The following is a 23,052-nucleotide window of genomic DNA, read 5'->3' on the forward strand; positions in this document are numbered from 1 at the left end:
TCCAAAATTCCCCAAAAATCCCTCCAAACCAAATTTCTCAATTTATGCCAAATTACCCAAAATTTCCTCAAATTTCCCCCAAATTTTCCCCAAATCCCCTCAAATCAAATTTTCTCTGAGACTTCCACAAATCTCTCCCCAAATTAACTCAAAACCTCACAAAAATTTCTCCAATTTCCCCCTCAAAATTCCCCCCAGAACTCAAAAAAACCTCCAAAATTCCCCCCAAAATTATGGAAAAATTCCCAAAAAATCCCCCTAATGTAGCTGCCAGAGATAGGATGGTTTTGGCTCCTGGCTGCCACAGAACCTGAATAACTCCTGGGTGCCTCAAGGCAGAATTCAGCTCCAAGGTCCTAGTACAAGTGATGCCTAACAATTAGGCAGGCAGCTCTTTTGTGAGGTTCATCTTCGCTTGCAGACCTTAGCTAGCTAGGAATGAGATCTTGGGATTGCAACAGAGCTTCTGAAGATAGCCTTATTGATAGGTGTATGATCTGAAGCGCGGAAAATAGACTTCACAACCCGTAAAGTTATGGAGTAGGTATGTATTTTATTCAGCACTGGACCCAGGGGGAGAGCATCCTCCCAAATCCTGCGTACCTTACATGCTTCTAACCTTCTATTTATCTAGGAAGTACATGCATATTCTAAATTGCCTATACATATTGATTATCTGCCCCGCCTGTTTCCCCGCTTCGTATGGAAATTAGCTGCATATTCATTGCGGCTGCGTAGTTTATTGAGTCGGTGGTCTTCAAATGAGTCTGTGGGCAGAAAACGATGAAGTAAAAGTCTTCCTCACTAGTTGAACTTTTCACCTTGTCTTTCCACGCATGCGCTTGTAGTCTCTTGGTCGCAGACTGCACTTTTATGGAGAGGGACACTTTCCTATACTTCAGGGGTCTCTTATCGTGCATTCCTTTCCCTATTTAAGCACACAGTGACTGATACTATATGTTATACATCGTGCATTCCTTTCCTTATAAGCACACAGTGACTGGTACTATATATGTTATACTCTTCATTCTATGTAACCCTTAAATCCCCGGTTTCAGTCCCCCCTTTTCTAGAAAATTAGTAAATTCTTTTACTTAATACAAGATTTCTCTTTCTCCATCCTTAAGATATGTATCTCTTAATGCCTTACCATGTACTCTCGACAATGAAGTTAGTATTGCCATCCGTTGTAGCATCTTCCAATTCCAAATAAATAGTACAAAAGACAGCAGTAAGCTTAGACTAACTAAAACCAATAACACAATTACTGGGTGACATAATGTATTCACAATTCCAGTTGCAGTTGGGGACCACCCGAAAAGGGCATCCCACCAATTGTGGCTTGCATCCTGCTTAACCCTTTGTAAGACTCTATTTATTTCTTGGACATCATGGTGAACAGTGACTAAAGTCTTTTGCCCGCTCTCTTTGATTTCTTCCAAAATTTTTGCTAAGTCTTGATGTTTTACCAGTTGCTTTACCAATGTAAGGTTCATTCCAATGGGCGTAGGTGATAGTTTGTGGTATGTCGTGTAGTTAGACCTTATCAGCTGGTGGGATGTAACTGGTGATGAATATGAAAAATCACATCCCATAATTTTAATGAAATTACAAATACAGAAATTAGAGTTATTCTTAACAGGAAGAGTTACATTCTCATTGTCTATGTTCACAAAAACACAAGTGGTTCTTAAACATACACATCCTTGACCAGTATATATAAGCATAGTCTTTTGATCAGCATCTGGATGAATTTCAAAGTGGCATACACCTTGCTCGGTGTCAAGGCATACGTCTTGAGCATCAATTGTATTGCTTTAACAGATAAACCCTTGTTGTTCTCGAGTAACACAAGATTCTACATTCACAGTTTGCCATTTCCCATTTACTGTCCGGGCCCACGCCCTATGCTCTGAGGGATACAACACCATCCCCTCATGATTGAGTCCCAATGCAATGATGGGATGAATAGCATAAACTGTGGCATTACGTATGGTAAGCACGAAGGTAGTGGCCATATTAGTAACAGGATCATAGGTGAAATTTACTAGAGTCCACCAGGATTGGAATTTTCTTTCAAAATCATTAGCATTGTCCCAAACAACTTTTCGGACCTCAATTGGAAAAGTGCCTTCACTCCCTTCTCTTATGGCCAAGGCAGCTGTGGATTGGATCCATAACTGTGCTTGTACACAACTGAAAGCTAAAGACACATTATCTTGAACCGTGCTAAGTGCGTCTATTATTAACTTATGGTCCTGGTCCTCAGTCTTTGCCCAGTTCGGTAACACCTTTGAAACCTGCCACTGACTATTTCCTAATGCCAATAAAGATGATTGTAGAGGTTGTCCCAGTTTTGTCAAATCATTTGTTGCAGTTGCTAGCTTATTTGCTAGTATTTCAGAGTCAATGCCATTCAATACTCCTAATCCTGTTCCAAACATTCCCGTTAAATCTCTTCGCATCTTATCCCTAAAGTGTACTTGCTTCTGTAACCATGTTGTCCACCCTTCTAGGGATGGTTTTAGGAAGGAGGAACAGGCTGGTTGAATCTCTGAAATATTGGTTTGTATTAGCAATTCAACACGCTTGAGAGACCATTCTGGGTTGAATAATAATTGCTGTTGTCCTGTATTTCTCACTATATATGGGCCTACCTCATAAATCATAAGTTTAAGTTCAAGTGGCGTACTCTGAGTCTGAATCTGAACAGGTTCGATTATGGCATTTATTCTAAATTTAAATGAGAGCCCAAGACCTCTATGAGACCAAAGGCATACCACCTCAACAGTCCTATCTAATGTAAAATTATACCAACAATCTGGCTCACTGCGTTGGTTACAAATCTCATTATGTCCATTTGCAGGGGGAGATGACACACTAATTTGAGCTGGTTTCTCATGGGTAGTTCCATTAATCATTCGACATCCTATTCTGATGGTCTCTCCTACAGTCCCTTGAAGTGACCACAACCCTTGTTTCTGCCATTCTTGCTTTTCATATACCTGGTTTCCATGCATGACTACAGTTGACAAGTTCAAATTTTGTACCTTCCCCATATATCCGGTAGACTTAACAAAAGCCTGGGACCAAGGCCATTCAACATTGCTCTGGCTAAAGGTACTTTTCAATTCTTGGAATATAATTATATTTACAAACAAAACAATTAAATTTCTACGTCCTGAATCACCAAACACCCCTAACTGTAATATGCTCATTTTGTTCGTCTAAACTTGAGCTTTAGTCCGTTATCACCAGATATTACTTTCCAAGGAGCTTCTGGAGCTTTCTTCACCCGAGAATGGTGGATCCAAGCGCTCTGTTCCTTGATCTTAATTGCAGTGAAAGTAGTGAGTAGCACCTGGAATGGTCCTTCCCAGTGTGGTTCGAGGGTTTTTTCTGTAAAAGACTTAACATATACATAATCTCCAGGCTGTATATTATGCACTGGTCCATCCAGACCTCTGCCCCGAGTTCCAGCCACATGTTTTTCAATTTTTCTGAGCTGTTTGCTCAAAGCCACCATATAGGTGGCCAGTGTCTCCTCTCCAACTTGGGTAGAAGTTCCCCTTTGCACTCCATATGGCCTCCCGTAAAGCATTTTAAAAGGACTTAACTTTTCTTTAGTCCTTGGCTTAGTTCGAATTCGCATCAATGCCAATGGGAGTGATTGGGGCCAGGGCAAATTAACTTCTTGTCCTAACCTCACAATTTGCTGTTTAATTAAATTATTCATTTTCTCTACTTGGCCACTGGACTGAGGATGATATGGGGTGTGAAGTTCCCCAATCTATGCCCAAGTGACGACTAATTTGTTGCACTATCTTTGAAATAAAGTGTGGTCCTCTATCTGAGGATATAGTGGCTGGAACTCCAAAGCGTGGTATTATTTCTTGTAACAGCACTCTAGTTACCTCCCGTGCTTTGGCAGTTCTAGTTGGGAAGGCTTCTGGCCACCCTGAAAAGGTATCTGTTATCACCAATAAGTACCTATACCCCCCTTTTCTTGGAAGTTCTGAAAAATCAATTTGCCACTGCTGCCCAGGCCCCTGGCCTCTTCCAATTTGACCAAGTTTTGGTTTAGGGGTATTCTTAGGATTAGTCTGGAGGCAAAGGTCACACTGCCGAGTAACCTGAGTAACAACAGTATATAAATTTCTAGCAGTAATCTTTTCAATTAGATGGGTATATAGAGCATCTGCTCCCCAGTGTGTTTTCTGATGTTCCTTTTTAACTAGGGGCCATAGTATGTGGGAGGGGATAACCAGTCTCCCTTCTGTAGTGACAGCCCATCCTTCCTCATTATATGCTCCCTTCTGATCCTCAATTAATTCCTTATCTTTTTTATCGTATATTGGCTTACCTTCAAGGGATATCTGTCCGTCTGGAATCAAGGTTGCCTCAATTGCTATCTTACCCTTTGCTGCCTCTTTTGCCTCTCTGTCCGCCAGCTCATTTCCTTCTTCTGAGCTCACCTTCTGGTGTGCCTTAATGTGCATAATTGCTACCTTCTCAGGCATCTGGACTGCTTCTAATAATCGCATTATTTCTTGTGCATGTTTTATGTTCTTTCCTTGTGAATTTAACAGTCCTCTTTCTTTCCAGAGAGCTCCATGTGCGTGCACAACCCCAAATGCATATCTTGAGTCTGTATATATATTTATTCTCTTCCCTTTTGCCATTTCCAAGGCACAGATCAGGGCAACTATCTCAGCCTTCTGTGCAGAGGTATCTGTTGGCAAAGATCCAGATTCTAGTACCTCTTTACTGGTCGTAACTGCATACCCAGCATATCGCTTCCCACCGATGACGTAGCTGCTTCCATCAGTAAACCAGGTTTCTGCGTTGTCAAAAGGGGTGTCTTTCAAGTCTGGTTGGCTGGAGTAGGTGGCTTCGATAGTCTCCAAACAATCGTGGTGTACTGGTTCTCCTTGATTTCCATTGAGAAAAGAAGCTGGGTTAACAATATTAGTCACCACTATTTCCACATCATCTTGTTCCACCATAATAGCTTGGTATTTCAAGAACCTTTGTGGGGAAAGCCAGTGCCCCCCTTTTACCTCCAATACTGCAGATACTGTGTGAGACACCAATACAGTCATTTTCTGGCCCAGGGTGAATTTGCGTGCCTCTTGAATATTCATCACAACTGCTGCCACCACTCTGAGGCACCCTGGCCATCCTTTGGCCGTTGCATCCAGCTGCTTAGAGAAGTAAGCAACTGCCCTTCAGTATGGCCCGAGGTTCTGTGCTAGTATTCCCAGGGCAATCCCCTGTTTCTCATGGGAGAACAAAAAGAATGGTTTACTTACATCAGGAAGTCCTAGGGCTGGGGCTGACATAAGAGCATCCTTTAATCGACGAAAGGCTTGAGTGGCCTCTTTGGTCCACTTGAGATCTCTGCTGCCATTTGCCATAAGCGTGTACAGAGGTTTAACAAGCAACCCATAGTTGTAGATCCACAACCTACACCATCCTGTCATCCCTAAAAAGGTTCGCAGTTCCTTTATTGTCTGGGGTTGTGGAGTTTGGCATATTGTTTCTTTACGCTGTTGCCCTAAGGTCCGTTGTCCAGCATTAACTTCATATCCCAAGTAGATAACCTTCTGCTTCACCACCTGAGCCTTTTTCTTTGATACTCTATACCCCTGGAGTCCCAAAAAGTTTAAGAGACTCACCGTCCAGGCCACACATGCTTCTTCCGTCTTAGTGGCTATTAGAAGATCGTCTACGTACTGCAGCAGCTTTCCTTCTTCTGGGGGGGCCTCCCAGGCCTCTAAGTCCTTGGCAAGCTGCTCCCCAGACAAAGTAGGAGAATTTTTAAACCCCTGGGGAAGTACTGTCCATGTGAGTTGAGTTCTCCGTCCAGTTCTAGGATTTTCCCATTCAAATGCAAAAATTTTCTGACTGGCTTCATGGAGAGGGAGGCAAAAGAAGGCATCTTTCAGGTCTAAAACAGTAAACCAAGTAAACTGTGGTGTTAAGCATGTTAATAAAGTATATGGGTTTGCCACTACTGGATAAAGATCTTCAGTTATCTTATTAACAGCCCGCAAATCTTGCACCACCCGGTATGAACCATCAGGTTTCTGAACGGGTAAAATAGGAGTATTAAACTCAGATTGGCATTCTTTTAGTAATCCTAATTGTAAAAAGTTCTCAATCACTGGCCTAATTCCTTCCCTGTCCTCTTTTCTCAAAGGATACTGCTTGATCCTAACTGGTTGTTTCCCTTCTTTGAGTTTAATTATTATAGGAGGTGCATTTTTCGCTCTCCCTGGCACATTGGAAGCCCATACTCCGGGGAACACCTGACTAATTATTTCTTCTCTAATTTCTTCTTCAATTTCAATGATTGTCAATATTAAGCTCAACACTTCTATATATTTTTGATCATTTACCTCCAAAGTAATCTCCCCATCCTTAAATACAATGGTCACTTGTAATTGTTCCAATAAGTCTCTTCCCAGGAGCACCTTTGGGGAATTTGGCATGTATAAAAACTTATGAGTGCTCCATTGTTTCCCAAATTTATATTTTAAAGGTCTACAAAAATAAGCCTTTTCAGACTGGCCAGTAGCTCCTTGTACCGTAACATAATCTTTTCCCACAGGCACCAGGGCCTTATTCAATACTGAATATGTCGCTCCTGTATCAATTACAAACTCTACTTCCTTTCCCTCCTCCCCCAGCTCCATTGTTATAACCAGGGGATCTGCTGGGGGTCGATCTCCCGGTCCCCTTCAGTTTCCTTTTGCATATGCGATCACGTCTTTTTCCTTGTCCCTCCTTCGTTTAGGGCATTCATTCTTCCAGTGCCCCAACTCTTTACAAAACGCGCACTGATCTTTTCCCAATTGAGATGGGCCCCCCTGTCCCCCTCGTCGACCCTGCCCACGATTTTGTCCTCCTCTTTCTTCTCTCACCACTGCCACCAATTTCCTCACATTTTGCTTATATCCCTCTTCTCTATTGCTAAATACTCTCCATGCCTCATCTAGTAAATTCTCTAAATTCCTTCCCTCGGGCCCTTTTATCTTTTGAAGCTTACACCTAATATCCCCCGTAGATTGACCCAAAAATAAATTCACTAGTTGTTGAATCCCCACTTCTGCTTCAGGGTCTAGAGATGTATTGCGACGCATTGCATCCCTTAATCGATCCAAAAATTCAGATGGTGTTTCAGAGGGACCCTGTTTAACAGCATATAGTGCTGACCAATTTATAGTTTTAGGTATTGCTCGTTCCATCCCTTTTGCTATCCATTCTTGGTAGCTTTCTAACTTTTGCATTTCTGCTGTCCTGTCTGGATCCCACTGTGGATTCTGGAGGGGGAAATACTCCTTTACGTCCTTTTGCTGGGCCTTATAATAATCCTCTGCTAGATCCCCTGCTGTTTTCAGGACTAATTGCTTTTCTGTTTCAGTTAATGCATCCAGCAATAATTGTATATCAGACCAATCTGGATTATGTTGTTTTATAATATACCGCAAACGCTTTGCTGTAGTTATTGGGTCGCTACGGTAGTTTTTAGCAACTTTTTCCCATGCTTCTATATCAATAGTAGAAAAGGGTACTTTTACTAGAAGTCTCCCTCCTTCTGGTCCCACAGCCTGTCTCAAAGGGAGTTGTAGCACCTTATTTCTCGTCCTAGAAGACACAGGGCTTCTGGGAGGAGAATGGGCTGGAGTACGTATTCCTTCTGAATCATCATCTCTCTGTCCCCGAGTTTGAGGAGGAGATTTGAATAGGTCACTCATATCCTGTTCCTGCATATCCAAATTGTGCATTTTGTCTACTCTGGTACACCGCTCACCTATATCACATGCTGAACAACACCTTTTAAGTTTCCCTTTATTTGCTTTCCTTTCCTTCTCAAGGGCTAAAACTAAAGGGTCAGAGGGTGCCTTAATCCCACAGTCTCTCTGCCATTCAGGGTGGTTTCAGAGAGAGAAGAACATATCACAGTAGGAGACCTCAGTCCATTTGCCCTCTCTTCTTAAAAACAGCATTAGTTGCAGCAGTGTCTCATAATCTAAAGTCCCAGTGGGTGGCCACCTTGCTCTGTGGTCTAGTCTATAAAGTGGCCACCAATGGCTACAATATTTAATTAGAGTGGATTTATTTTCAGTGCCGCCAGTTCCTGCAACTTCTTTCCAGTGTGTTATAATGCACCCTAAAGGGTTGGCTTTAGGGACTTCTGTGCTCCGTGTAGATCCCATTCTTCTCTTTTCGTCCCCTGCCTACTTTACACCTAAACTTTTCCTTACTGAACTTTAGAATTTCCTTCCAATCCCCTTCACACACACAATACCAACTGCTGGATCAGTCAATTTGTTTCCTTTCTCTATCTGGCTGTCTATTAGGTTCACAAATCCCAAGGATCACACCCAAACCGTTGGAAAGGGGACCCCTTTTCACTCATCTCGGTACACAAACAAAGCACACAATGTACCAACGCAGCACTCTCACTCTTGTACGAACACAGCACACTTATTATTCATACATTTTGCTAACAATCATTATATTCTCAGCACAACTACAATCCCGTTCGCATCACACCACACAATACACAACAATTCTGCCTTTCTGAAGCAAATATCCCACACTTACTCCCCTCCTGGGTACGTCTCACTCACTCATTCACTCACTTTGCTCACAATGTCCGGACTCCAACACACACACCACCTCAGCTCCGATGATACAGGAGCAGGAATTCACTCGACCCGCGATCGAGGGTTGCTCCGCGGCTGCTTTATCAGTCAGCGAATTCCTTCACCGCCCCCCTCCTCCCTTCTCAACAAAGGAACGGAGCGGCCCCACCGGTGTTTGTATCCCTTCGCCGGTAACTCCACTGGCCCGCTGCTTGCAAGCCCGACCTACCCAGGGACTTTGTTGTACGCAGGACGTCTCCTGTGATTTATCAACAGCCCTCCAATCACGCGTGCATATGTCTTACAAACCCCCCATAATTAATACATACCGTTTCATCCGCCAGCCAGTGGTCCTTTCTGTCGCTGCAGTAAGCGAGCCGGGGTCGGGGTCTCCTCCAGGAAATCCCGGGGTGCGCCGTGGAGTCGTCCGGCCCTCAGCTCATTCCTGCAGACAGACAGGAAGGTCCCATCTGGGGTGCCAAATGAAGCGCGGAAAATAGACTTCACAACCCGTAAAGTTGTGGAGTAGGTACGTATTTTATTCAGCGCTGGACCCAGGGGGAGAGCATCCTCCCAAATCCTGCGTACCTTACATGCTTCTAACCTTCTATTTATCTAGGAAGTACATGCATATTCTAAATTGCCTATACATATTGATTATCTGCCCCGCCTGTTTCCCCGCTTCGTATGGAAATTAGCTGCATATTCATTGCGGCTGCGTAGTTTATTGAGTCGGTGGTCTTCAAATGAGTCTGTGGGCAGAAAACGATGAAGTAAAAGTCTTCCTCACTCGTTGAACTTTTCACCTTGTCTTTCCACGCATGTGCTTGTAGTCTCTTGGTCGCAGACTTTGCACTTTTATGGAGAGGGACACTTTCCTATACTTCAGGGGTCTCTTATCGTGCATTCCTTTCCCTATTTAAGCACACAGTGACTGATACTATATGTTATACATCGTGCATTCCTTTCCTTATAAGCACACAGTGACTGGTACTATATATGTTATACTCTTCATTCTATGTAACCCTTAAATCCCCTGTTTCAGATCCACACCCTAAAATTCCCTCCAATTCCCTTTCCCTTAATACCTCCATATTCTGTGGTTCCCTCTTCCCTGAAGGTGTCTCATCCTTCTTCCCCACACCCCAGCCGCCACCCGCCTCGCCTGGCCCCTCACCCTGTTCATCATTGGTGGATGACACCCTGGAGACTGGACCACATCCAGATTCATTGGAAGGATCCAGCCACGAATCACAGGTGGGGGAGAAGGTTTGCAAAGGCCAAACACAAGTCCTTGGAACGGGGGAGGGGTGGCTTGGGCTCCAGGCCCCACCCCTTGGGCTCCGGCACTGGCCTCTGGCCTCGCGCACAGCGCCCCTGAGCTGAGCATCTTTTTCAAGATAGTCGCTCGGGACAGCAGTGCCCCCTGGTGGAGATGGGTAGGAAAGGGGGAGGGTGGGGGTGGGGATTTGGACATGCCCATCAACCCCTGAGAACCACACCCACCATCGGTGGGACTGTCCCCACCTGTTCAAGCCCCTTCCCTATCCCTCAAGTTCTTCCCTAAGCTCCTCCCCCACTCTCTGAGTCTCTCCCCCTTCCCAACCATCAAGCCCCTCTCCCTTCCCCAAGCCCATCCCCCCTCTAAGCCCCCTCCCCACACCTCAGGCCCCTTCCCTCTCCAAGACCCTCCCCCAGCCCTCAGACCCTTCCTCCAGCCCCTCCCCCACTCTCCAAACCCCTCCCCTTTTCTCTAAGCCCGTCCCTTTCCTCAGGCTCCTCCCCCTCAGTTTAAGCCCTTCCCCTCCCCCACTCTTTGAGCCTTCCCTCACTTTAGGACCCTCCTCCTCAGGTCCCATCCCTTTACCACTCTTTGAGCCCTCCCACTTTCTTTGAGCCCCTCCCTTTCAGGCCCCTCCCTCACACCTCAGAGCCCTCCTCCTATATGCCCCCTCCCCCACTCTGCAGTTTCCTAAGCCCCACCTCAACCCCAGGCCACTCCCCCTCAGGCCCTGCCCCACTAAGCCCCGCCCCACTCCTTAATCTCTTCCCCTTTTTTAAACCCCTCTTCCTCTCCTTAGGCCCCTCCCCCTTCAAGCCCCACCCCTCCCTCCACCTGCTTGGCCCCCAGCTCCTGGCCCATTTTCCACTGTGGAGAAGGGGCCTTGGGGCCACAGATGGGCCCTCGCTGTGGTTGCAGTGAGAGGGGGTAGAGAGGCTTTTCCTCCTCCTTCTGCTCCTCCTCTTCCTCTTCTTCCTTCTGCTCCCCCTGCTCCTCCTCTTCTTCCTCCGCCTTCTCATCTTCCTCTTCCTCCTCCAGTATGGGAGAGGCCAAGCCCACAACCTGCAGCCAATCAGACTGGGAGGGACTCGCTATACTGGGATATACTGGGAGGGGACTGGGATGGACTGGGATGAACTGGGAGGGATTAGGAGAGAAGTAGTTTATACTGGGATGGAACTGGGTTATACTGGGATATACTGGGAGGGGACTGGAAGGGACTGAGATGGAACTCCATCTGGCGGTAATTGGTGGTTACTGGGATGAACTGAGAGGCACTGGTTTGTACTGGGAGAAAACTGAGAGTGACTGGGAGGGACTGGAAAGGGATTTGGGGTTACTGGTTTAAACTGGTTTGGAGTTTGGGATTACTGGGGGCAACTGGGACAAACTAGGAGGCGTCTGGGATAAACTGGAAGGGACTGGTTTACACTGGAAGGGACTGGTTTATATGGAGAGGGGATGGGTTATACTGGGAAGGAACACGGACAAACTGGGAGGGATTGGTTTATACTGGGAGGGACTAGGAGGGGACTGGTGGATAGTGGGAGGGATGGGATGGACTGGGTGGGAACCAGGTTATACTGGGATATACTGGGACGTCACTGGTCTGTAGTGGGAGCAATGGAAGAACACTGGGGGATTACAGGAGGGTTCCTAGCGGGTTACTGGTCTGTACTGGTTTGCACTGGAAAGGCAGTGAGGGGTTACTGGTCTGTACTGGTCCATGCTGGTCTGTATTGGTTTATACTGGCCCATACTGATGCAATCACCTGCTCCTTCACAGAGCACAGTTCCACACGGCACCTCCTGGTGGGGGCAAAGAGGAGGTGCAGGCCCTGCTGCAGCTGGAGCTGGGCAGACAAAAACCGACAAAGATCACCCAAAAATCAGCCCGAAATCACCCAAAATATCCCCAAAATCAACCCCAAAATATCCCAAAAACCGTTAAAAATCACCCCCAAATCAACCTGAAATGTCCCAAAATCAACCTAAAAATCAACCCAAAATATCCCAAAATCAACCCAAGACTCAACCTGAAATATCTCAAAATGTCCCCCAAAATCGCCCCAAATCTCTCCCAAATCAACCTAAAATCACCCCAAAATCATCCCAAAAATATCACCCCCAATGTCAGCCCAAAATCAACCTAAAAATCACCCCAAATAACCCAAAATTGCCCCAAATAATCCAAAAACCACTGCAAATCACCCCAAAAATACACCAAAATATCCCAAATCCACCCCCAAAATGACCCAAAATCTCCAAAAATTACCCTAAATGGCCCCAAATCCCCTCACTCACCGTTTGCCTCCTCTGGGGCAATTTTGAGGCCGATTGCAATGATTTGGGGGGTTCCTCTCACACTCCTGCACCCCCTGGCTCAGGGCCCCCCAAAACACGTCCAGCTTTGCCTGGATCAGTGGCAGCCTCAGGAGAGAGAGGGGAAATGGAGGGGGGAAACGGGGATTTTAAGCAAAATGGAGAAAACAGGAGATTTTGGGGGGGAAATGGAGGGGAAAGGCAAAAATTGGTAAAATGGAGGGAAAAATGGGGGGAAATTGGAGGGAAAATGGTTAAAATTGGTTAAATCGGAAAATGAAGAATTTGGGGAATTTTGGGAAAAATGGGAAAAACAGGGAAAAATGGGGGGGGAACAGGGAAAATGAGGGATTTGGGGGGAAAATGGGTGGGAAAAAGGGGAAAATGAGGGAGAATTGAGAAAAATGGGAGGAAATGGGGGAAAATTGAGAAAATTGTAATTATGGGGTGCAAATGAGGGATTTTGGGAAAAAATGAGGGGAAACAGGAAAAAGAGGAAAAAAAATAGGATTTTGGGGGGAAAATCAGGAATTTTTGGGGGAAATTGGGAAAAATTGGGGAGAATGGAGGGAAAACTGCAGGAAATTGAGAGAAATAGGGGAGAAAGAAATATGGGGGAATGGGGGAAAATTCGAATTTTGGGAAAAAAATAGGGGGAAATGGGGGGAAAATGGGAAATATGGGGGGAAAACATGGGAGAAAATGGGGAAAACTTGGGAAAATGGGGGATTTTGAGAAAAAAAAAAGAGGAAAAGTGGGGGATTCCAAAACCCACTAAGGGCTGTTAAAATCAGCCCCAGGAACCCAAGGAGAGGATCCTGACCTTAGCTGCATGGTGGGGAAGAAACGCCAGAGGGCAATATCTCCACTTCATCTTGCAGGAAGACATTTGCAACTTCTGCCATAGCAGGCCGGCTGTAAGACAAACTGAGATGCAGGAGCGGACGGCCGTAGCATTGGGTTTTATAGTGGCGGGGGGCGGGGCCGGCACTGATTGGTTATGGGAAGGCATGTGACATTATGGGATTTGTAGGCCAAACTTGAATGGTGCTCTATGGAGCCGCGAGGCATTATGGGAATTATAGTCCAGCCATCCATATATTACAGTGGGGCTGTGGGGCCTGATGGGAGTTGTAGTCAATGTGTAGGTATACCACCCTGTTGGGGGGTTGAGTGTTTTTGTATTACTGTGTCAATTTAAAGATTTTTTCCTATTATCATGCCAATGGAGCTGGCTGGGTTACACCCAGGACCTTTGACGACTCAAGACAAAAGGGGTAGGTGGGAGCTGGGCTTCTGGAGGGGCTGTCATGCTTCTGGAGGGGACTCGTGCTTCCGGCGAGCTCGGAGGAGGACTTCCCCGGTCTCCAGCCACGTGGCCGAACGCAGGAGAGCCACCCTTTGCGATCACCTGCCCTGCATCTGCCCCGTTCCAGCCTCCTGCCTCTGTGGGCACAGCTAATCCCCGGGCACAAACGGTGAGCGAGGAGCTGCCCGCTCCAGCCGCTCCCACCCGAGACTGGTGTGGCCGCTGCCGCCCCCTCCCGCCTCCGCTGCTGCCTGTTCTCTGCAGCTGGGGGGCTTTGTTCCGTCTGCAGCACCGGGACCGAGCGCAGAGAGAGCGTGCCTGCAGCTTGAGAAAGGACTGGAACTGAGTTATCTGTTCTGTTTTGTTGGTAATTTTAACAACTGCTGTTGTTTCTGCTTGTACGGTTAGATATATTAGTAAAAGAGCTGTTATTCCTACCCCCTTATCTCTGTCTCAGAGTCTTTGATCCTAACAATTATAATACTTGGGGGGAGTGGAATTAAAGTCTCTATTTCAAAGGAAAACTTCTGCCTTTATCGGCAGACACCTGTCCTTCAAACCAGGACACACCCCCAAGGCCGCTGATTGGTCAGAGCTTTTAGAAGCAAGAACACAAAATAACCTGCTCCTCATATAGTGTAGTTATAAGATAATGGCAGAGATCCTGGAAGATCTGATTCATGTCCCTGCTTTGTTTTGAGAGCTGAGGTTTTCCACCAGAGCCTCAGCAGCCACAAGAAGTCCTCCGGTCTGTTCCTGCCCTCCTGCAGTCAGCTGAACATTTGGTGAAAAAGAGCAGGACCCCTGCAAATGACTCCAAGTACAACAATATATTTCAATCATGCTCTTCAACAACAGCTCCAATCACAAGCTTTACCTGTGTTTTTCTTGAACAAACTTTGCAGACTACTATCATAGAATACACATGAGAGCTGAGCTCTGAGCAGCTGAGTGGCATCCCTGTCATAGAAATAGAAGCCTGCTCAAGTGCAGCATTCCTTAAACAACTTCATAACATGCCTCATTTGTTCTGCCATGACAGTTCTGCAGTATTTGTAGATGCAATATAATTGGATAAACCAGATAAACTCTTGGGGTGAGTTTATGATGCTAGTATCCCCAGATTGTCTGTTCTGTTGGTGTTGAATATTGAGTCTGCAGTTTTAAGACTGTTTTCAGGAGTGAAGGGGGAGAGAAGAGGTGCAGAGTTTGTTATCAGAGTCTGCCCTAGCTCCCCCACATTCTTACACAGACTGTGTTGTCTAGTGGACTGTGGGAGAGAGAGCTCTTTGCTTTTAGTTAGTTTCTCTGGCTAGCTGAAGCAAAATAGGACTGTGTTTTTTCCCCTTTTTCTTGGACTTGGTCGAACTTGCTCTGAACTAAAAACCCACAAAAACACCGGGAGCTCATACCTGTGAAATGCATTGCCAGATATTGTTGTGAACTTGCTCTGCCTCTGCCTGCTGCTCCTGGGGCTGCTCTTGGCCACGCTGCCTCAGTGGGAGCCAGCACTGGCTGCAGCCCTAGCGGGCTCCCCATGACAAGGCCCAGCAATTAAGAGGCCAATTAAAGCACTGGGCAGCAGCAGAACCCTCAGCAGAGCTATTTGGGCAAAAACTGACCATCCACAGCTCCACAGCAGCATGATTATGAGTCAGGCTACCAATGGTATGAACAGAGTTTTAATAAAGCAGCGGAGAAAAATCAGCAACTGACCATCTCATCTCATAGAGCTTCCAAATCCCAAAATTGCAGCAGAGCAGGACAAGTAGCACAGTGAACATTGTCACTACTGTGCCTATCATGTGACCTGTGCACATCCTGGGGGCAGACAATTCTTGGAATGCGTACTGGATCCTGTTTCAGTGATAACATCTGTGGGAGCAATGGGGAGCGTGAGCCCATGCTGTGCTCCACTGCTGAGCTGGCAGCTCACTAGATATGGCCAGGATGTTCTCTGTTTCCCCAGAGCTGGGGCCTGGGGTACCTTGGCACAGGCTGTGCCACCCAACAAAGCCCAGAAGGCTGGGAGGAGAGCCTGGGGGCAGTGCAGCTGCTTGGGCAGTCACTCCTTCCAGGGACCCAGGCCAAACCCATCCCTGAGCAGCCACTGCCAGCCCTCACCCTCCCTGCCCTGTGACAGTTCCCCCAGCCTAAGGGGACAGAGTCAGACCCCATCAAGACACCCTGGAGCCCTGCTCTCCTCCTCTGCCCTTTCCCCACCATGGGAACCCCTTGCAGCCTCTCCCAGGTTTCGAGTGGTGTCTCCCACAGAGGGACCCCAGCAGGACAGCTCTGGCTGGCTGAGCCTGGCACAGTAATCACCTTCTGTGGCACTGTCTGGCATCTCCTCCCTTCGTGAACCAGGGGGTGGGACAGAGCCATTGCTGCCTCCAAGAAGCACTGCCTTCAGCAAGGCCTTTTGGTGCATCTCTGGAGAAAGGAAGAGGAGCAGCTGGATCAGATGGAACCATTCCCCATTGGGGAGTGGGCATCTTCAGTCAGTAATACTTGTCAAAGACATGGATAAGGATCAGGAGAAAGGCCCAGGCTCTTGGGGCTACCACAGGGCCCTTCCTTCCCCAAACAGCCACCCCTCCTGATCTACCCCAAGACCAGGAAATTGCAGGGATCTTGGGATGTGCATGGCCCATGGGTCACTTCAGACTCCCTGTCAGCTGATGCCAGATGCCTTCCTGCAGAGGCTGGGGAGAAGCTGCAGCCAGGCCAGGCTGGGAAACAGCCCTGCAGGGTGTGACAACAGCAGCAGGGCAGCAAGGCTGCCGTGGAGTCCTTCCCGCTGTGCTGGGCACGGGCATGTGCAGATGTGCAGGGAAACCCCCCAGCTGCTGAGTCTCAGGAGAAGGCTGAGGGAAATGCACCCACCATGTCTCTCCAGATCATTCAGCATCATGTCCATAAGTTTGGATGCCTTCAAGGACGTATTGTCTCCTTTAGGTTTGTTCCTCCCTCTCCATGGACCTTAATGGAAAGTGTTTCCATTTCTCCCTCGGGCTGCAGTGGCAGTGAGTGCAGTGAGTGCTCCAAGGCACTCCCCCAGCTCTGCCTTCCGCTCAGCAGCAGGGGCAGAGAGAGCACGTGCTTGTAGTGGCCCACATTGGGATGGAAGGAGCCGCTTGTGGGGCCATCAGGTGTGAAAGGATTCGCTGAAGTTGCCAGCAGCTCTGAACCCAGCCCCAGCCAGGGCTGGGGCTTGGCAGTGACAGCAGGAGCAGCTCAGGCTGCCTGGGGCTGACAAAGGAGCCACACAAAGCACAGCCCCGGGGCACAGCCCTGGACGCTTTCCTTCCCTCTCTGCTCTTCTTTGTGGCTGCACAGAGCACATGGAAGGAGACACTGACATTGCATATGGGAAGAGGATTGACAGCTAAATGCTTCTTCCTTCCCCTGGCAGTGATCCTGGCAGATGACTCAGGGCTACAGAAGGGAGCAGGGCAAGGTTTCCAGAATCACTCAACCCTGAGATGACCTTAAGGGAAGCAGCACTTGAGTAAGCTCTTGCCACACTGAGAACAATTTTTCAGTCAGGAAAGGCATGCTGAGAACTTGCCTCCAATAAATCCCAAATGATGGAAACTCTCATCCATCCAAGTTGCTGGAATAACATTCCCAGCCCACTCATCTAGAAGGGAGCACAGATGAGAAACATTTCCATTGTGTGCTAGGATCACCTTCTGCTTTAGGGAACTGGGCACTGCAAGGGGTCGGGTAAGGCTGTGAGAGCCAGATGTGAATGGACATGGCCAAAGCTGCAGAGGGGCCAGGGGAGCTCTGGGCTAGCTCTGGTCACTCTCCACACTGTTTGCAGGCCTTGTGCAACATCCCTGGATGGAGCAGCCCAGGGCCTCTGTGGGCTTCCTAAAGCCCTATGGAAAACCATCCCCAACGCTTCCTGGGGAGAAGGGAGCGCTGTCCTGGAAAGGGGAGCCAGGCCATCAGCTCACCTGCTCCCCGTGCTCGCCACAGAGCTGCCTGGGCAGCCCTGGCAGGCAGGGCCTCTGCCAGGAGGAGTAGAAGGAGGAGGCACAGAGCAAGGGCCATGGTGCCTTGCCCTCTGCCAGTCCCACAGCTCTTGCTGCCAGTGCTGTCCTGACACCGCTGTCCCAATGTCAGCACCAGTTGTGGTCAAGGATTGACTGGTCAGTGGCTGTGGTGCTGTGCAGCCACGGGGCTCTGGGACTTCTGGGACCTCAGAGCATACTGTGACCTAATGGCCAGGGTGGAGTTTTGTGGGGAGTGGGATCTACCTTCTTTGGGAGGGAGCTTATCCTGCCCAGCAGCTCTGTCCAAGGGCTATGACAATCCCAGCCCAGCTGATCTCACAGCCTGAGGGATGAAGGGATGGAGAGCAGCCCTGCTGAGAAGGAGTTGGGGGTGCTGCTAAATGAGAGGCTGGACATGAGCCAGCCATGTGCATCCAAAAGAGTGTGCCCAACTGTGAGAGTCCATCTGAAAGCCTCTTGTTTGCTCTTCCCTGAGGCCTAAGAAGACCCCTCAAACTGCAGTTTAAAGGCGCTGGCCAGGGATGGGAGGAACACCAAGCGATTGTTCGCAGGTGGTGCCCATCGGACCAGGACTGGTTTCTCAGGAGACTGGTTTACGGATAGTCATGGTGTACTGAACTGTGTTTAGTCGACAAAGCTCCCACAGGCGTGAGAACAATGAACTGGTCAGAGTTGGAGTGCCCTATGTTTGTTTCATCGACAAGGACTCGTTCGGGCTTGTTGTGGGTTTGTTCCCCCCACGGAACCCAAAGCGTCCCTGAAAGTTCTCACCTGTTTGGCCAGTCGCCCGATGCCTTGGTGTCCTGGGTTAGTGTTTTGACTAAATTCTCACCCTGCCCCCCTTGGCCATGAAGCTGTCTGCTCCCGGGGGAGGGGCCGCCTGGGCTCAACTCTGTGGACTGGCCTTAGTTTTTTTTTTCTTCTTGCCGTGGCTCACTTGGCTCTGGCTGCTGCTGCTTGTGGCTTTTCGCTGCTGTGGTAGTAGTTCGTTGCCTGGTTTGTTAGTTAGCTGGTTTTTTTCTTAATTTTTTGGCTTTATATTGCTTAAATTATTTGTTTTAGCTCGCTGTTGTTTAAGGCTTGCTAGCTGGTTTTTTTTTTTTCCTTTCTCTCTCTCTCCCTCTCCCTTCCCCCCCCCTCACCTCCCGAAGATCAGCACCAGCTCGCTCCGGAGAAACCCTGAGGCCTGCCTCTGGACACCGGCCAAAGAAGCATCTCGTCCTTCTAGTGAAAATCGAATCATCCACGTCTCTCTTTCTCTCTCGGTAAAAATTTTTTTTGTCATCTGGATCTGTGCTGGAAAGTGTTTCTCTTGTATGTGTTAATAAATAGGTTTTTTCCACTTTTCCCCCTAAGTAAAATATTTTTTTCTTAAGTCCAGTAGGATAAAGAATTGGGGGTTTATTCCCTAAAGAGCTCTTCTGGAAGTTTTTTCCCCTAAGTTTGTCCAAACTAGGACATTTCTTATTTGGTGGCCCGTACGGGGAAGAGAAAGTGGAAAAAACTTTAATAACATCTTGTTTTTAATTTGCCTGTATTAATATCAGTATGTTTTTTGAAGCCATGATGTCTTTTGGATTAAAAGCCTGCCTGTATGTTTGCTCTTTAGAGTTTTTTAAAATCTTAATACCCCTGTGGTCTTTAGGCCTGTTCTCTTACTCAGAGATAGCCCCAGTGTTGTCTCTAGCACACAGTTTTTTCATGAAAGGGGTATTAACCAAAATACTCATTGGGCTAGGCTTGGTTGTTATGATCTGCCAGAAGTTTATGAAAGTGTTAGAATCCACTTCAGGGATGTACAAGTCGTGGTTTGTGTTGTGCACTCAATTCATTAGAGGAGAAGCAAGCAAAGAGGATTTCTTGCCTTTATTTTCCTTCTCCCCTAAATTATTTACATCTCTGTTAGAAAATGTTCAGCTCTCCCTGAGTGTAAAGGAAACCATCTTTCTGGTATTTAATTTAGTAAGTTTTTTCTATACTGTCTGCAGTTTATACAAAATAAAAGCTGAGATTTCTAGGGATGCAAGTGTTACAACCCCTGATTTGGTAGCAAAGCAAAGTAGGAAGAATTCTGAGTAGTGTGGCAAATGGGAAAAACTGGGCCAAATTCTAAAAGAGTTTTCTGAACCTATAATCTAGGACTTTTCATCTAAACAAATTCAAGACCCAGTCGAGATTGCAAAATACTTAAAGGAAAAGTGTCAGAACAATTCTAAAGAAAAGAAAATCACTGCAGTGAGCTAGGCTCTGGCGTACGCTTATCGAACCCTGTTAGATAGTGTAGGACAACAAACAAAGAAGAGAAAACAGGAAGATAACGTAGCTACTATTCCAGTTACTCAGACTGCAGTTAACACCTCAGGCTCCAAGACAGGGGCAAAATTAGACAGCAAGCTTCAACCTATGGCTGTAGCTACCAGTACCAAGAGTAGAAAGTGCACAAAGAAAACAGATCGGCCGGGGGAGGATGATGATGATGAGGATGAAAAAGAAGAACCTTCAACTCCCCCTAATATAAAATCCGAAGCTAAAGTGACTAATGGAAGATCAAAAACTAATAATGAGTCCCTTTCCCTAAAAGATCTTCGTGGTCTAAGAAAAGACTATACAAGGCGACCTAATAAATCCATAATTAGTTGGCTAGTCCGGCTTTGGGATGCAGCAGGTGAGGCAACCATCCTGGATAGCACGGAAGCAAGACATTTGGAATCCCTGTCTCAAGATCCAGTCATCGATCAAAGTATGATGAGGGGAGCTAATCCTCAAAGCCTCTAGTCACGTGTATTGGACAGTGTGGCACAAAGATATCTCTGCGCTAATGACCTGTACATGCAGCAGACCAGATGGAAAACCATCGAGCAGGGAATCCAACGTTTGAGAGACATGGCGGTGACAAAAATTATTTTCTCAAATAACGTAACAACTAGAAATCCAGATCTAGTACCATGCACACCAATTATGTAGAGAAAGCTTGTAAGGCTTGGACCATCTAAATATGCCTCAGCTCTTGCAATCATGAAACGAAAAGACATATATGAAACAGTGCTTAATATGGCAAAGAAGCTTCGGGCGTACGCTGATGCTGTGCATAGCCCAACGCATGCCAGGATTGCAGCCGTAAAAACACGTTTACAAAACGTAGAAAATAAGTTAAAGGAAAATCATAAGAAGCTGAGAAAAAAAATCAAGAAGGATCTCCTCCAAATCTCAGCTGTGCAAATCAGAAGTCCTGGCAGTCAACGCAAACGCTCCTCTGCTGAGGAGAAAAGGTACACCCCACGTGCGGAGTTGTGGTTTTTCTTGCGTGACTGCGAAGAAAACATGAAGAGGTGGGATGGAAAGCCCACAGCTGTTCTGGCACGACGAGTGCGTAATTTAAAAAAAGACAAGGCTCAACAAGAAGGTTCCATCAGAAAGAGAGCAGCTCCAGTCGCCCGGAATCACAGTGCCACGTATGAAGAAAATAATGACGACATGTCCAATTCACTTTAAAGAACTTCTAAAACCTATGCCCCCGTCAAAAAGGATAAACAGGCTTAGGGAGACCCTGCCTCTAGCCAAGGTGAGGCCAGGGAAAACCGAGTGTTTTAAACTGTGTGAATTCAGTAGCCTGGCACATCAAAACCACAGGAGTATGAAGCTTTAGTAAACACTGGATCACAGTGTACTATATTTCCATCAAGATGTGTCGGAAAAGAGACCGTTTCTATTGCTGGTGTAACAAGTAGATCACAAGACTTTACCATAGTAAAAGCGGAAATGAGTCTAACCGGAGAAAAGTGGAAAAAATACCCAATTGTGACTGGCCCAAAGGCCCCGTGTATTTTAAAAATAGATTTCCTTCAAAGCAAGTATTTTAAGAACCCAAAAGGCTTCAAGTAAGCATTTAAGATAGCGGCTGTGATGGCGGAGAGAATCCGGCAATTGAACACCCTGCCCGGACTATGTAAAAATCCAATTGCCGTAAGACTCCTAAGAGTAAAAAAGCAAAAGGTACCAATTGCCACTTCAATAGTACATCGCCGGCAATATAGGACAACTCGAAATGCTGTAATCCCGATCCATAAAATAATCCGGGAGCTGGAGTGCCAAGGGGTGGTGAGCAAAACCCACTCACCCTTCAACAGTCCCATCTGGCCTGTGCGCAAGTCTAAAGAAGAATGAAAACTGACAGTGGACTACCGTGCATTGAATAAAGTCACCCCACCATTAAGCGCTGCCGTGCCGGACATGCTAGAGCTCCAGTACAAGCTAAAGTCCAAGGCAGCAAGGTGGTATGCCACCATTAACATTGCCAATGCGTTTTTCTCCATTCCTTTAGCAGCAAAATGCAGGCCGCAGTTTGCTTTCACCTGGAGGGGCGTGCAGTACACCTAAAACCAACTGCCCCAGGGGTGAAAGCACAGTCCCACCATCTGCCATGGGCTAATCCAGGCTGCACTGAAAAAAGGTGAGGCTCCAGAACATTTGCAGTACATCGATGACATCATTGTGTAGGGAAACACAGCAAAAAAAGTGTTTAAGAAAAAAAAAGAAATTATCCGAATTCTCCTAAAAGCCGGTTTTGCCATCAAGAAAAATAAAGTTAAGGGACCTGCTCATGAAATCCAGTTCCTAAAAGTAAAGTGGCAAGATGGAAGACGTCAAATTCCTACTAATGTTATTAATAAAATCACAGCTATGTCTCCACCTACTAACAAAAAGGAAACACAAGCTTTCTTGAGTGCTATAGGCTTTTAGAAAATGCACATCCCCGAGTACAGTCAAATTGTAAGCCCTCTTTACCAAGTTACTCAAAAGAAGAATGATTTTCATTGGGGCCCAAAACAACAACAAGCCTTCATCCAAATTAAACAAAAAATCGCCCATGCAGTAGCTCTTGGCCCCGTCAGGACGGGGCCAAATGTAAAAAATGTGCTCTATTCTACAGCTAGAAACCACGGTCTGTCTTGGAGTCTGTGGCAAAAGGTGTCAGGTAAAACCCGAGGCCAACCCCTAGAATTCTAAAGCAAAAGTTACAAAGGGTCTAAAAGTAATTATACCCCGACAAAAAAAGAAATCCTGGCTGCTTATAAGGGAGTCCAAGCTGCTTCAAAAGTAATTAGCACAAAAGCACAACTCTTTCTGGCACCCCGGTTGCCAGTGCTGAAGTAAATGTTCAGTGGGAAAGTTCCCTCCACCCACCATGCCACCAGTGCCACATAAAGCAAGTAAATAGCCCTCATTACGCAGCGCGCCCGAATCAAGAAATTAAATAGCCCAAGAATCTTAGAAATAATTACCAACTGGCCAGAGGGAAAAAGTTTTAGTGTAACAAACAAGGAACAAGAACCAGTAACCCGGGCTAAAAAAGCACCACCTTACAACCAGCTACCGGCAGAAAAAATCCGTTATGCCCTGTTCACCGACGGTTCCTGTCGCATTGTAGGGACAAATCGAAAATAGAAAGCAGCTGTATAG

General features: G+C 46.9%; 1 protein-coding gene across 3 annotated transcripts; it reads right to left on the reverse strand.

The window, feature by feature from the left end:
* Window positions 1–874: 874 nt before the first annotated feature.
* LOC130264268 (uncharacterized) lies at window positions 875–13,193 on the reverse strand. 3 transcript variants are annotated; one of them, XM_056512312.1, is made up of 4 exons: window positions 13,082–13,193; window positions 12,241–12,366; window positions 8,984–11,789; window positions 875–3,409 (listed from the first exon to the last, which is right to left on the reverse strand). In XM_056512312.1, the coding sequence occupies exon 4, from the start codon at window positions 3,216–3,218 to the stop codon at window positions 1,818–1,820; it is 1,401 nt and encodes a 466-aa protein (XP_056368287.1). In that variant the 5' UTR covers window positions 3,219–3,409; window positions 8,984–11,789; window positions 12,241–12,366; window positions 13,082–13,193; the 3' UTR covers window positions 875–1,817. The 3 variants fall into 3 exon arrangements, 1 of the variants encoding a protein (XP_056368287.1); XR_008842448.1 differs by lacking the exons at window positions 875–3,409; window positions 12,241–12,366; window positions 13,082–13,193 and adding an exon at window positions 5,590–5,792 and having other exon boundaries at window positions 8,984–9,709; XR_008842449.1 differs by lacking the exons at window positions 875–3,409; window positions 12,241–12,366; window positions 13,082–13,193 and adding an exon at window positions 5,841–5,950 and having other exon boundaries at window positions 8,984–9,709.
* Between the last annotated feature and the right edge of the window lie 9,859 nt (window positions 13,194–23,052).

The sequence above is a fragment of the Oenanthe melanoleuca genome, chromosome 27, assembly GCF_029582105.1.
Source record: "Oenanthe melanoleuca isolate GR-GAL-2019-014 chromosome 27, OMel1.0, whole genome shotgun sequence".
NCBI classification, from domain to species: Eukaryota; Metazoa; Chordata; class Aves; order Passeriformes; family Muscicapidae; genus Oenanthe; species Oenanthe melanoleuca.